Below are 13,183 nucleotides of genomic sequence, written 5' to 3'. Positions count from 1 at the left end.
GACAGACAGACAGACAGACAGACAGACAGACAGACAGACAGACAGACAGACAGACAGACAGACAGACAGACAGACAGACAGACAGACAGACAGACAGACGCGACCGAAAACATGACCTTGCCCTTGTCGGAGATAACAATACATCGTGATAGAAAGACAGAAAATGAGTGCAACAGCTCAAGAGGAAATTATGGATAAAAGAGGAAGGGCCATATCACCAGCTTGGCAGTATTAATCAGCCTTTTTTTTCCTGGTCCTTATTTCAAATAGTTAAAACAAATAACTAATCAATATATATTGATATATGATATGAAACACTTATATTATGATACAGTTTTCAGCCATATCGCCCAGTAAGTATGTTCAAGAAAAAACATTGTACACTTTGTAAAAAAAAAAAAAGAGGGACCCTTTTAAAGTTATTAATAATATTATGCTCATCAGTGTACTGATCACATTTTTATGGAAAAATTTCATGTATTTGAGGTTTGTTTTGTGCTGTGTTGGCTTTAATTATACAAGAGAGCTATTTCTAAAATAGTGAATGTTGAAAAAAGAAGACATTTCTCAGCTAGAAATATGATCTTAAAAACTGTTTTATTAAAAACATGTAAATGCTTAGGCCTTAAATTAATTAATAATGACAGATTAAGAATGGTTTTGTTTTGTTTTGTAACTAGTATTGTCCTGTTGTGGATGAAATGAATACCAATATGTTTCCTATATACAAAGCCAATTTTATATATATAGTAGGCTAGGTGAAATATAGTTGGTGAATGCAATTTGTGTTCCAAAAGAAAAAAAGTAAACTAATGGATCTTTGGCTCTGAAGGTAGAAAGCATTTCCCAATAATCAAAAGGTTGATGGTTGGGTTATTGGCTTCCTAAAGTCTTTTTTGGCAAGATATTGAATCCCAAAACAGCCCTAACGTAACACTGGTGTGTAAATTGATGAATGCAAGAGTAAAATCTTTATTAGATAAACTGTAGCTTCTAGTTTTGTTTTAACCACTTTTAAGGTAGGAAAAGGTCCACACAAATGTAGCTGACTTACATTTAGAAAAGAAAAGTCAGAGACAAGAATGAGCCAAAAATCGTGATATGAGAAATGTTTTGCTTGCTTTGGGTTGTTCTCATGAAAGTGCTTCATTTCAACCATAATTTTTAAGCATCTATCAACTGAGGATTCCTGAAAATATCCATGTGGTACGAAGATGGGTTACCCAAAGAAAATCTACTCAGTCACAACATTAAAATGTGTGTGAATGTGTGTGTCTGATTGGATTCAGCGATGTTTTTCCTGCAGTCCTCAGCTGTCACTCAACTGTCTGCCTCAAGCTTTGAAAATGTGCATGTTGGATGCAAACGCAGACTTTGGCAGCCCACAAATCCATCCATACACAAGATGTGAGCAGGGTGTGTATGTGCACCTCTCTCCGTGAACTCTGACTCGCAGTTTTATTGATGTCAGAGGTCTGGGCCAGACACTCCACGCCGCCTTTAGCTGTGACAGACAGGTCCTCGGGGGCCCCTGTGATCCCTGGGGTCAGGGTTGGCAAAATTCATGAAACACACACAAAAAAAAGGAAAAAAAAATCTGCACCACAGTTTATGAATCAGACCTGAGTGCCATACACAAGGCATCTGCTTTGTATCAAGGCCTTTGAAGGAAGTTCAGCATCTCGGTCATTAGATGCAAATAGGACCCCCTTCTATATTTTGGCGTACAGCTTTGTTGGAGCGCTGGATACTTCCTACCATCCATCAAAAAGATGGACTAAATAGTAGAAGGCAATTCTTTGGACTGAATTGAGGTTTTGAGGCAAAATGATTCCCAGAAACTTGCCTGTGGGGAATCAGAAACTGTGCTCTGAAAGCTGAAACATTGTGCAGATATGTTCCCCTTTACAACTTGTGACCAGTTAGGTCTCAGGTTGCCATGATGAACGTAAATATTTGATACTTTATTAAGAAAGTTCCCAGCCCCAGGAGAGAGACCACGGCAAATTAGTGGATTTATTCAGCCCTGGCCCCTTTTGTCCAGCGCCACACTCACCTCTGCTCTCCTCATCCCACCTACCCATTGCCCATCGCTACACAAATCCTTTTTTGATGGATTTTCCAGCACTTTCTCCACTGCTGCTGCTGCTGGCATGTGTGTGGCACATGTGCGCACTCGCCCTCGACTACAGGTCCACGCCACATACGCTCGCACGTGTAGCACATGCTCTCCTGCTTTAATGTCTGTAACATTTCTATGAGCTGATTCTGACTGAACTAGCCGACCAGCTACTTCTGAGGCTGATACTGTCATTCTACTGCTGAAGCAGACAAAGCGTTTTAACGAATGATTGCCGTTGAGTTTAATGAATGACTGCCGAAACTGCGAGAAGCTCAGGATTGATATGCCTCTAATGGAAAGTTTGATTTTTAATGTCCAAGTTTCCTAAAAACATTTCTTTTTAAAAGTTACAAAAAAACCCAAAAGCATGACTTCATTCACCGGAGCTGCTGATGCTGATTTTCAACCTTGTAATTAAGAACAAATACTCCTTGAAAGATCCTCGGTGTTCCTGCTGTTGGTAAATCTGCGTGACATACATCATGAAGGGGAAGGGGTAAAAACGCAGCGTGGATGGGAAAGACAGGGCCGAGGAGCTCCACCCTGCTTGTCAAGCTGTGTTTTGTTGTGTTAACCATGACAACTGTTCTTAGTGGCTCCAATAGGCTTTTTAGGCTTATTCTGGCTGAGAGAGCTGAGCAGGAGCTGACAGGAGAGGGGAAGCTGGAGTGATGAGGAAACATGACAAGAGAGAAGTTGAAGGCAAACCGATAAAGATGAGGTGCTGTGCCATACTGTGTCAAAGAAGAATATTCGTTTTAATTTTAATAAAAATTTAAGAATTTTTAATTAAAAAACATTAATAATGTGAATTCAAGCAATGCTGACCAGCAAGACTGTTTGACAGTAGCGCTCCTTAACATCTGACCCCTTGTTACCATCTGTATATGTCATTATGGTTTGAATGTTTTTTTCTGTTTTTGGATTTTGGCTTTTGTATTTTTAGTGTAACATATTCAATACTGTATTAAATTATAAGTAACAAACCAACATGTAATTAAAATAATATACTCTTATGTGCAGTATGTTGCAAAAATATTTACCCCCTTGGATTTTTTTCTATTTTGTTGCATTAAAGTCCAGAAGTTGATGGATGGTGCAAAAGACAGATACTTAAGGGAAACCTATTTGAGTTTTTCAGAGAATTGAGACTGGGACAGAGATTCACGTTCCATCAGGACAATAGCTTTAAACACACTGCTGAATCAACAGTGGTTAAATGAGAAACACTTCAAGGTCCCGCAGTGGTCCAATCATCACCTTAGATCTTAGTCTAGTTTTTTTTTTTTTTTGTTAAATGCCAGCCTTCCAACTTGAAGGAGCTGAAACACATTAACCATTAAGATTGGACAACAGTTCCAATGACTAGAGTAACTTACAGTACATATAAGCTTCTTGTGTATTATATTTATTGACTATTCCTGCATTAAAATATTTTCTCCTTGTGTTTGCCCTTCTTGCAGGAATGCCCCCAGTTCTCCTGCTAGCTGGGTTGATTCTGGCTCTGTCCATCCCTGGCACTACATCTGAGTCAGCCACACTGCGCTTCCTGGGCCAAACGGACTTTGTTGTCAATGAGAGCAGCACAGCTGTGGTGCGACTTGTCGTGGAACGAGTGGGAGACCCAGTCAATGTGACAGCTTTGGTTCTGGTAGGTCACATTTGTCAGATAATTTTTCATCTCTTTTATATTTAAACGAAATGACTCAATGCAAAGGTTTTATTTTATGTACACCAAACAAGAACCATTGTCCTTTCTGTTACCTTCTTATCCACTGAAGGAGAAAAGATAATTTTTCTTTTGAGCAATTAATATGTGCCAAAACATGCAAAAACACTGGTTCTGTTTATGCACTTCCTTATTAAATATTATATACATATATGACAATAAAATAAATTGTTCTGTTTAAATCTATTGTTTGCCTGCATTTCTGATCCAGTTTTTTTTACATAATATTGATTTTTCTTATCTGTGTTGTGTCGTGTTTGAATTTATGTTGGTCAGCTAGAGGGAGTCGACACAGGAGATTTTGAGGCCATAAATGCTGCAGCATTCCTGCTGTCCACCGAGTCCAGTAAAACCATTTTCATTGCTGTGAAGGACGATGACATCCCTGAAGAAGATGAGAAATTTACTTTCAACCTTAAACTGCAGGTAAATATGCCTAATGTTCAATATTTTATATTTGTCTTTTTCACTTTTGAAAATAAAGTTTTGGATTTGTTGGATACATTTCCCATTTCACTTCCGCTTTCCTGTCTCTGAAGTGGAGCTTCGTTCCACAAAGTCGCGCCCTGTTGTCCTAAATCTACTGCTGACTGTTAAAGCAGAACCGCAGCTCCTAAACTGGGTGGGCAGAAGGCATCGAGCCGTAAACCCTGGGTGGTTCTGAGCTGCGGGGTCTTTGATGTCTGAGATCTGCAAAAGTCAGTCCTTGGTGGGACCAGATATTGTGTGTATCTGTGACCTCCTTCAACAACAACAACAACAAACATCTTTATGAAAATATAGTAAATTTTGACAGTCACAGCCTTACCAGCTATAGGACTAATGCAATTTTTGTCCACAGCCAAAAGGCAAAAAGTGATAATGATATTGCCAGTGTCACAGAATGTAATGAAACTTGTAGAAAGTAATCATGTACAACTACTGTAATTAACCTTTAAAGTAAACCCAATTCAAGATGTCCTCCATGGCTAAATTCCTTTAAAAAATGCATTATTATATGCATCACATTAAGAAACCGACCAGTTGAGGTTCTGAAAGTATTTTCAGTTTGTTTATGCTGTAAACTCATTAAAAGAATAACTATCACGGCACAGGATGCCACACACTGGGAGAACAATCTCCATGGTTTCATGCAGCCTTTAGTTTAGCTGTCAAGTTAGATTGATGAGATTGGGGAAGGGGGGGGGGGTAAACGACCTAAGATAAAGGGTATTGTAAATCACTCATTGTCAGTGATGTGTATTTACTACAGCGGCTTTGACCAGCAGGCAGCAAAAGACACATCCACAGTTGTTTTAAAGTTGATACAATAGTGCAGCAAAAGCTCGTACTTAGTCTAATTATTTTGTTTCATTTCTGACAGTTACATCTATTATGACAGGAAATATTGGTTTACAGAAAGTACTTAATTGTGATCAATATTAACAGGAGCATTAAAATATAGAAGTAACAGTTGGCGGGACAGATTCTAGCATAAAATTGATCATTAAAATGACGTTAAAACGATCTGTGGCTGTCATCAGTTTTACTAAAATACATGATGAACTGAGTAAGTCCAAATACATTTTTGATAGTAATTTTCTCATGCCTTTACATTCATCTACAAGCCACTTTTATGCTCACTTGTTAACACCTGATCAACTTTCAGCAAATTAAATTCCCTCCTTAAATTTCCCTCTATGGGCCGTGTGACATCACTGTGTAATTTTAGGTACTCCTCGTTTCTAAGTTTGTTGGGTTTTAGTGCCAGATGACAGAGAAAAGCACAGATTCTGAAGAGGCACCCCGCAGGGAGTTAACCTGACAGGGCAGTGGGCCAAAAACAAGCACTTCCTGTATTTGTGCCTGCTCACCAGGCCTATTCAGTGGGTTTACTGGAATGAAGTGTAGACAGTAGATAAAACCGACACACTACCCTTTCACATGAGCAGGAATGTCAGCAATAAGTCTTGGGGTAGCAGGGTTGAGCACAGAAATGTAAATGCGGCTTATTTGTCTAGGTTTTATTAAACCGTTTAATTTTTTTTTCTTCCCAGAGCTCCTCTAACGGTGTGACACTGGGAACACCGAACAGGGCAACAATTACCATCTTGTCCAATGACAATGCCTTTGGAATCATTGCCTTCAACTCAGTAAGAAACCCAGTATTTATCATTTCTGTTCACTTGTTTACTGCGTGTCAAGAAAATGTAGAAATTGTTTAAACTGAACTAATTGAGGTGTTTTCTGTCCCTATTTCAGACTGAGGAGGTAGTTGTTGATGAGCTGAGAGGAAAGAACTATTATGTGCCTTTCACCTTAATCAGAGAAAAGGGAACCTACGGAACCGTGACTGTGAACTTTGAGGTGAGGAGAAATTTTTAGTTTTTTCATCACAATTATTGTATTAAATAAGAGTCCAATTCAGTCCAAGTTTACTCATTTTGATCTCATTCTGCCAGATTTCTGATGGTCCCTATCCTGCTATTGATGATCTCAGTCCAGACAGAGGGAACATCACTATCCCTGTGGGACAGGCTGCAGTGAACTTCAGTATTCTCATTAAAGATGACCAGGTAATAAATGAAATGCCTATTTTTGTGTTATATCTGTACATTAGTGTCTTAGATCATCATTTGACTGGACACAGTTAAAAAGATGTACTTTCTGATAGCATTCCTTGACTTGAACTTATTACATCAGAGGTCTAAATTCAGCTGACCTGACCTCCAAACTGCTTAAGCTTCACTGATTATAATGTATATACTGTATTGATTTCATAAATTGGGGAATGAGTACCATCTTCTTCAGTTTTATAAAACTTAACTTGACAGATACATATGGCATGTCATGAATCTTCCTGTTTCTTTAAAAGGGGTGGTATTATGCAAGTTTTATAACATGTTATAATGTCATGACCTCATCAAAAACATACTCAGAGTGTTGCTTTGACTCATTCATGCATGTTTGAGAAATCCTTGAATCTCCTGTGGTAACCATGTGGGATTCCTAAATGTTTGCTGGAACAAAGCACCGCCTGTTTACCCATCGCTCCTCCCTGGAGCTCGAAAACAAGCTGAAGTGGGAGTGTCCGAAACGGTTGGAGGTTCTTAAAGAGACAGAGGCTAATTTCAAGGAGTTTAGACAGACAAAGTCAAATTTATTTTTGATGTTTACAGTACAATTGAAGGTAACATAGTTACTTAATTGTGGTATAGAATTAAAGAATGTGCCTGGAAGATACATAATATCAACCCTGCACCCTCCCCACTCCCGACGTTTGACCTTATTAATTTGTTTTTGTTTGTCCATGAACCAGATCCCGGAGAATGACGAGGTGTTTTCAGTAAGGCTCACAGGCGTGGCTGGTGGAGCCCTTCTCAGCCCCAATCGCAGCAGTGTCCAGCTGAGAATCCGTCAAAATGACAGCCCTCTGCGGTTCTCCCTCGCAGTCATGGCCGTGTCAGAGTCTGCGGGCGTCATTGCTCTCAACGTGACCCGTGGCCAGTTGGCTGAGGATGGGCCACTCATTGGTTCTCTTGGCACTCAGGTTTTCTTTCCCAGTCTGTTCATACGTTTAAACTGACCTGAGCAACATGTCTGATGCAGAAACATGACTGAGTCTTCTGAACTTTTGTTTCTCTTTAGGTGTCTGTAGATTACACTGTAGTGAGTGGTGAAGGACTGGGCAGCGCCACTCCAGCTGTGGATTTTGTGGACCTGCAGCCCATCAGAACCATCACATTCCCTCCGTTTGTCTACAAAGCCAGACTTTTCTTCAACATCACTGATGATGTGGTGCCAGAAATTGCAGAGTCCTTTCATGTAATCCTTTTGGAGGAGACTATCAGAGGAGATGCTGTGCTGGTATCACCCAATGCTGTGCTGGTCACCATTGAGCCCAATGATAAGCCTTATGGAGTCCTGTCAATCAGCAGTGCTCTAATTCAGCCAATCGCCATCAACGAAGATGTGACAAAGAGGTGGGCAACAAACAAACTCTTTCACATTATTTGTTATTGTTTATTTTAGTAGGCTTACATCAAATCAATTAATCAACTTTATTTATATATTTATAGGTAGATTTGATGCATATGTTTCAAAAAGAAAAGGAAAGTTATTTACATCTTTGATTATTACTCCTCCAGGTTTGATGGCATCATCATTGTAAGAAACGGAGGAAGCTATGGTGCCGTGTCTGCCAACTGGTCCATCAGCAGGAACTCCAGTGATCCCGCTCCGGTGTCAGATGACTTAACACCTCAGGCTGGAACAGTGAAATTCAATGCTAGTCAGGTGACTGCTGTGATTTCACTAAACATTGTGGCCGATAATCAGCCTGAAGAAGCTGAAGCTTTTGTTTTTAAACTGCTGCCCAACACCGTAACTGGAAATGTGGAGGTCGACGAACCTATGCAGGTCAGTTTCGAGAATTTGTATTTTCATTTTTGGGTTTGTGTAAAAAAAGAAAAATAAATTAAAAAAAAGGTTGCACTTGTTAGGGAACACACCCTGGAGTTGCATGTGTTACACATGTGTGCGTTTGTGTCTGACCTACTGTAAGCTGCATGTGCAAACTTGGCACATTCTGCAAAGGCTGACCCCATGGCGCGCAACTTCACTCTGTGGGTGTTCCTTTAATGTGGCCAAAGCAAAACAAAGAGGAAGCAGCAGGCACACTTGCTGTGTGAGGACTCTGTGTTTTCTTCTTTTTTTTTTTTTTTTAGAGCCTGGTGAAGTGGTGACAGGCTTTTATTGCTTCCATCTTTGACCAAGCCTCTTGGTTATGTGTGAAAGAGTGGGCAGATCTGAGTCTCGTTTGCTTTCAAAGCAAAATATGTCACACGAAATCACACATCAAAACTTTGGGATGTAAGGGTGTGTTTGCCATCTGAGCCAAGCAATTTGTTTTTTCAGAAATCGTTTCAATAAATGAGTGAATGGCTTTACTGCTAATTGAAGAGGATGCATAAGATAGTAACAAATTAAAAAGTGAGCTTTGTGAAGTTGTTGTGACTGACTGTAGTCACACACCAGACAAATGTAGGTTCCAGGGAACTGAACGTGCCACAGTTTAACACTTATGGAAACTACTCATGTAGTTGCAGCAGAGTTAATTAGAGAGGTAGCCATTCTAAAGATAGCTCACAGCTCTGTTTTTACTGTTTTTAGCCAAAACTTTACTTTCCTTGGTCGCTTCATTGCCTCTCATTTTTCTTTCTTTAAATAAAAGTCAGTTTTCACCATACGGAAACAGGAAACACCGTTTTTATTACACAGTCTTTAAAAACAAGACTACGATTACATTCACACACTTTACAGCAAGCGTGCCATTAAGATGCCATTCCTAGATGCCCTTTCTAACACAATGTTGTTTCGCCGACATGCAAAAGCAGAAATGTGTGAGTGCAACTGTGTCCAACCGGCTCCCAGTTCATAGTTTGAAGCATCTGTTGTGATGAATGTGGACAGTTCAGGATTGTAGATGAAAAGTACTGTTCTTTTCAGGAGCGTTATTTTAAGATCATCACCATTTTAGTTGAGATTGAATAGTTCTTTAAAGTAGCACTTGCAGTGGCTCCACAATTGTTGCATGGTAGAAATTTACTGTACCAGAAGGTTAAAGGAACAGTGTGTAGGATTTTGTCAATTCTTTTAGCCGAAATTGAGATAATCACTAATGACAATAATAAAAAACGTCTAATCATTGCAGACAAAGACATTGTTTTATTATTTTTACCTTATAAAAAGCTGTTTATATCTCCATGGTCGCTGGTCGCCACTACAGGCAGCCGCCATCTTGCACCGCCATCTTGTCTACGAAGGCTCATGAAGGACAAACTGCGGTGGCGGCGTCAAAAACAGTTTTAGTTGTAAAACTGTTGTCTGTACATGGACAAAAGTAATCGGATTAAACAGCTGTTCCGAATAAAAATGCGTCATGTAAACAGCCTGTTCCGATTATTCTGATCTGATTGAGCTCGATCCGAATGAATTTTTAATCCGAATGAAAAGTGTGGGTTGTGCCAATTGATAATCGGAATGAGGTTCATGTAAACACTTAATCCGATCATCTTATTCTGATTGTAGAAAACTGACCTGTGTGCATGTCTGCTGACTTTCATTCACCCGGTTAGAGGAGGTGGGACAGCAGCGCTCCAGCTGTGCTGCACCGTGCAGAAGTTTTCCTCCACGCTCTCATAACAGATGAAAAAGGAGGCAAACAGTAGACGTTGCTGCGCAATAAATAAAAATAAAAAGCACGTTTTGCTTCATCTGCAGGCTGCAGCTCAACCGAGGAGTAACGGCGTCTCTACCATTATTAAAAGCTGACACGGGTCCGTCCTGAGTGCACAGAGGAGTTTTGTTTACATTTGTAACACGGAAGTAGAGCTGAACGTTTACAACACTGCACATGTCCAGACTTTTATTCTGAATAAAACTCCGGTGCATGTAAACACTTTTCATGATCGGATTGTGTCCATGTAAACAGTACATTCGGAATATTTAAGCTGAATACATTTCAATCCGATTAAAAAAATTTGTGCATGTAAACATAGCTGGTATAATTTTACTTATTAAAGCTCATAATCTTACCACTTGAAACATCACTAGCCCTGAAGCTGCTGGTAGATATCGCGGTTGGAATTATCAAAGGTTTTTGACACCTGAGAGACACCGTAGCAATTCCTTTGCGTTTGGGAGCAGGGGGTGGGGGTGGGGGGAGGACCAGGGAGGATGAGTCAATCACTCAACCACTAGATGTCGCTGAAAACAACAAATCCTACACACTGTGCCTTTAAGCCCAGAAAATAATCAAGTGCTGCCATATCTTTTTGGTGCAGGAGAGGTGATTATGTCTGAGGTGCAGGCCCTCCTTCAACACAATACGTCCCAGGAATGAAATACTTGACTGACCAAATAAGCATTTGCTGAAGTTAAATTGTGGGCCCATGTCTTTAAGACGTTGGAAAACAGCGTGAATGTGTTTATCATGATGTTCATTAGAGTGCTGTCATACCCTATCATATTCAAATAATTCTGTTCTCCTGGCAAATCTTTTAGAACGACTTTGTGATTCAGTTTTGGAAGGCAGATTGTGTTGTGCTGAAGCAAATACAAAAGGAACTTGTGATAAGTGACAAGGTCTAAGATAATGCGTGATAAATCTGCAATTTCATTGTTATTAGATTCTTATAAAATGAAAGTACGTTAGTTTAAAGCTATATACATAAACCCAAGGGCCCATTGTCTCTACTTGTTTTCTGAAATTTACTTTTGCCACTATTTCTGTTTTTGTCTTATTGTGATCCATTTTTTCCTCCAAAGATGGTGTTCTACATCCAAGACAGTGACGATGTCTATGGACTTTTTCGGTTCGACCCGAACAAGGAGCAGAGCATCCAGAGTCAACCCGAGGGTCGATTCCTGTCTCTAAATTTTGTGAGGGAAGGTGGCATGCTGGGCAATGTGTCTATGACCTTTACCGCCCTCTACATTCCAGCCGGTCCAATAGAGCCAGAACTGGCCCGTGATCAGGTTCTGAACGTCAGCAGGTCTATCAATGTGGCGTTTTACCGTGAGCAGATGATCCATGTCATACTGCCCATCAGAAATGATGCCTTTCTGCAGAATGGAGCTCACTTCTTAATACAGGTAATTAAAGTCTGGAAACAGTTACAATTCAGCAGCAACATTTTGTTAGCGCTTTTAAAGAAATACGTTATTCTGTCTGTGTTGGCACTTCTGGCTAAATTAGTGCCATCCAAAGTCTAAGTGCCTCATTTGCATGTGTGAATGGTTTGACATTGGCACCCAGGTCTGGCATGGTTCTATGGGATTTGCCCAACTGTTCAAACAAACAACAGCTAGCACTTAAAGCAAGTAAAAGGTACACGAAAAGCCTTCTCGACAGTCTATAAAAACACAATAGTCAAACATTCAAAACTTCAGTATTTTGCCATATATTTACACACAAATCAAAGAAGTGAGCAGGTTACACTATAAAACGTAACCAGTTATTACAGGAACATATGCTTATGTATTAGCTTCTGATAGCTTTCTGTTTCATCTTTTTTCTAGCTGAAAACTCTGGAACTGATTGATATCAGTCCCGCCATTCCTTCAAACAGTCCAAGATTTGGTGGACCACTAAACCTGACTTTGACTGTCACCCCTGACATTGCTAACGGTGAAATAGGCTTTATAAGTAATGCCACAGTGGTGCTTTTTGAACCAGAGGACAGCAATGCAACCATGGTAAGTTATGCTTGTACAAATGGTTTTGCAGCCCTTGTCTTTAGCCATTACCTAAAGTAGTTTGCACTCTCTAATTTGTGTTTGGAAACTTTCAAAAATATCAATCAGGGTTTGTATATTTAGCATTATGTCTGCATGTAGGCTAATTTTATTGATGTTTGGTGCAGGTTAGCCTCCCTCTGAGGCGGGATGGGACAGATGGTCAGGCTGTGGTGTTCTGGAGCCTTCATCCAACTGGAGCCAATCGAGGGGATGTCACAGCTAATGACCTGAGGCCATTTAATGGCTCCATTGTCTTCCTCTCCAAGCAGAGTGATGCCTTCATCAATCTTACTGTCCTGGCTGACGATATCCCTGAAGTTAACGAGACCTTACTGCTTACTCTAGATCGGTAGGTAGAAGTTATAGGTGTGTGTATTTCATTGTTAGTATTCATCATTGTGGCACTGCAGACCCATACAATAAGTATTATATAATGTTTAGATGTGTTGTGAAATGTGAGTGAAATGATATTGAGTATTTGGGGCAGTGGGGCATGATGGGAGCTCCATCTGTTCTGATGAGAACTGTGGCTTTCTCTCAATCCCACTCCTCCTCTGCAGGGTGGAGGCTGCACACTTCACAGTGTACTTTGGGTAAGTGGAGGGTGGAGTGAACCTGGGGCTTTTGTGTGACTTGAATCAGGTCTTTGTTTTTTAGAGAAGTGCCCACTTCTAGGTTTAGAAACAGGGATGAGGGGCTCAGAGATTGGATTAGAGGGGAGGATTCTGCAATTGTGAGAAGAAAAAGTGAATCAAAAAGAAGGTTTTTTTTTTTGTTTTTTGTTTTTTGTTTTTTTTTTCACAGGGGGGCGTTAATAGAACACCTTCTTAATGAGTTGTTGCTCCAAATTAACCAGCCTTGATTACATCGTCTTCTAAAGATGCTCGTGTTTTTATGCATGCAGCCCCTTCGCTGTGGCTGTTTGGAGTGCTTCAATCCTTCTTTGTACGCCATTTCTTTGTAATGCCCGTTATATTATGCTTTCTGCTTGCTTGGCTCCAGTTTTCTCAGCACACACACACACACACACACACACACACACACACACACAC

The 13,183-nt window shown here is 40.2% G+C and overlaps 1 protein-coding gene across 1 annotated transcript in view; it reads left to right on the top strand.

Annotated features, from left to right (window-relative positions):
• adgrv1 (adhesion G protein-coupled receptor V1) overlaps positions 1-13,183 on the top strand; it is a gene marked incomplete in the record, with an annotated part of 123,624 nt that overhangs the window by 9,934 nt on the left and 100,507 nt on the right. Inside the window, 11 exon segments of the mRNA XM_014012531.1 lie at positions 3,586-3,773; positions 4,128-4,277; positions 5,888-5,983; positions 6,093-6,197; positions 6,293-6,406; positions 7,150-7,380; positions 7,479-7,813; positions 7,979-8,249; positions 11,160-11,486; positions 11,913-12,089; positions 12,257-12,480. Coding sequence (XP_013867985.1) covers positions 3,588-3,773; positions 4,128-4,277; positions 5,888-5,983; positions 6,093-6,197; positions 6,293-6,406; positions 7,150-7,380; positions 7,479-7,813; positions 7,979-8,249; positions 11,160-11,486; positions 11,913-12,089; positions 12,257-12,480 — 2,216 coding nt within the window.

The sequence above is a fragment of the Austrofundulus limnaeus genome, unplaced genomic scaffold (assembly GCF_001266775.1).
Source record: "Austrofundulus limnaeus strain Quisiro unplaced genomic scaffold, Austrofundulus_limnaeus-1.0 Scaffold92, whole genome shotgun sequence".
NCBI lineage: Eukaryota > Metazoa > Chordata > Actinopteri > Cyprinodontiformes > Rivulidae > Austrofundulus > Austrofundulus limnaeus.
Note: the sequence above shows the minus strand (reverse complement) of the source record. Positions and strands in the feature narration are given on the sequence as shown.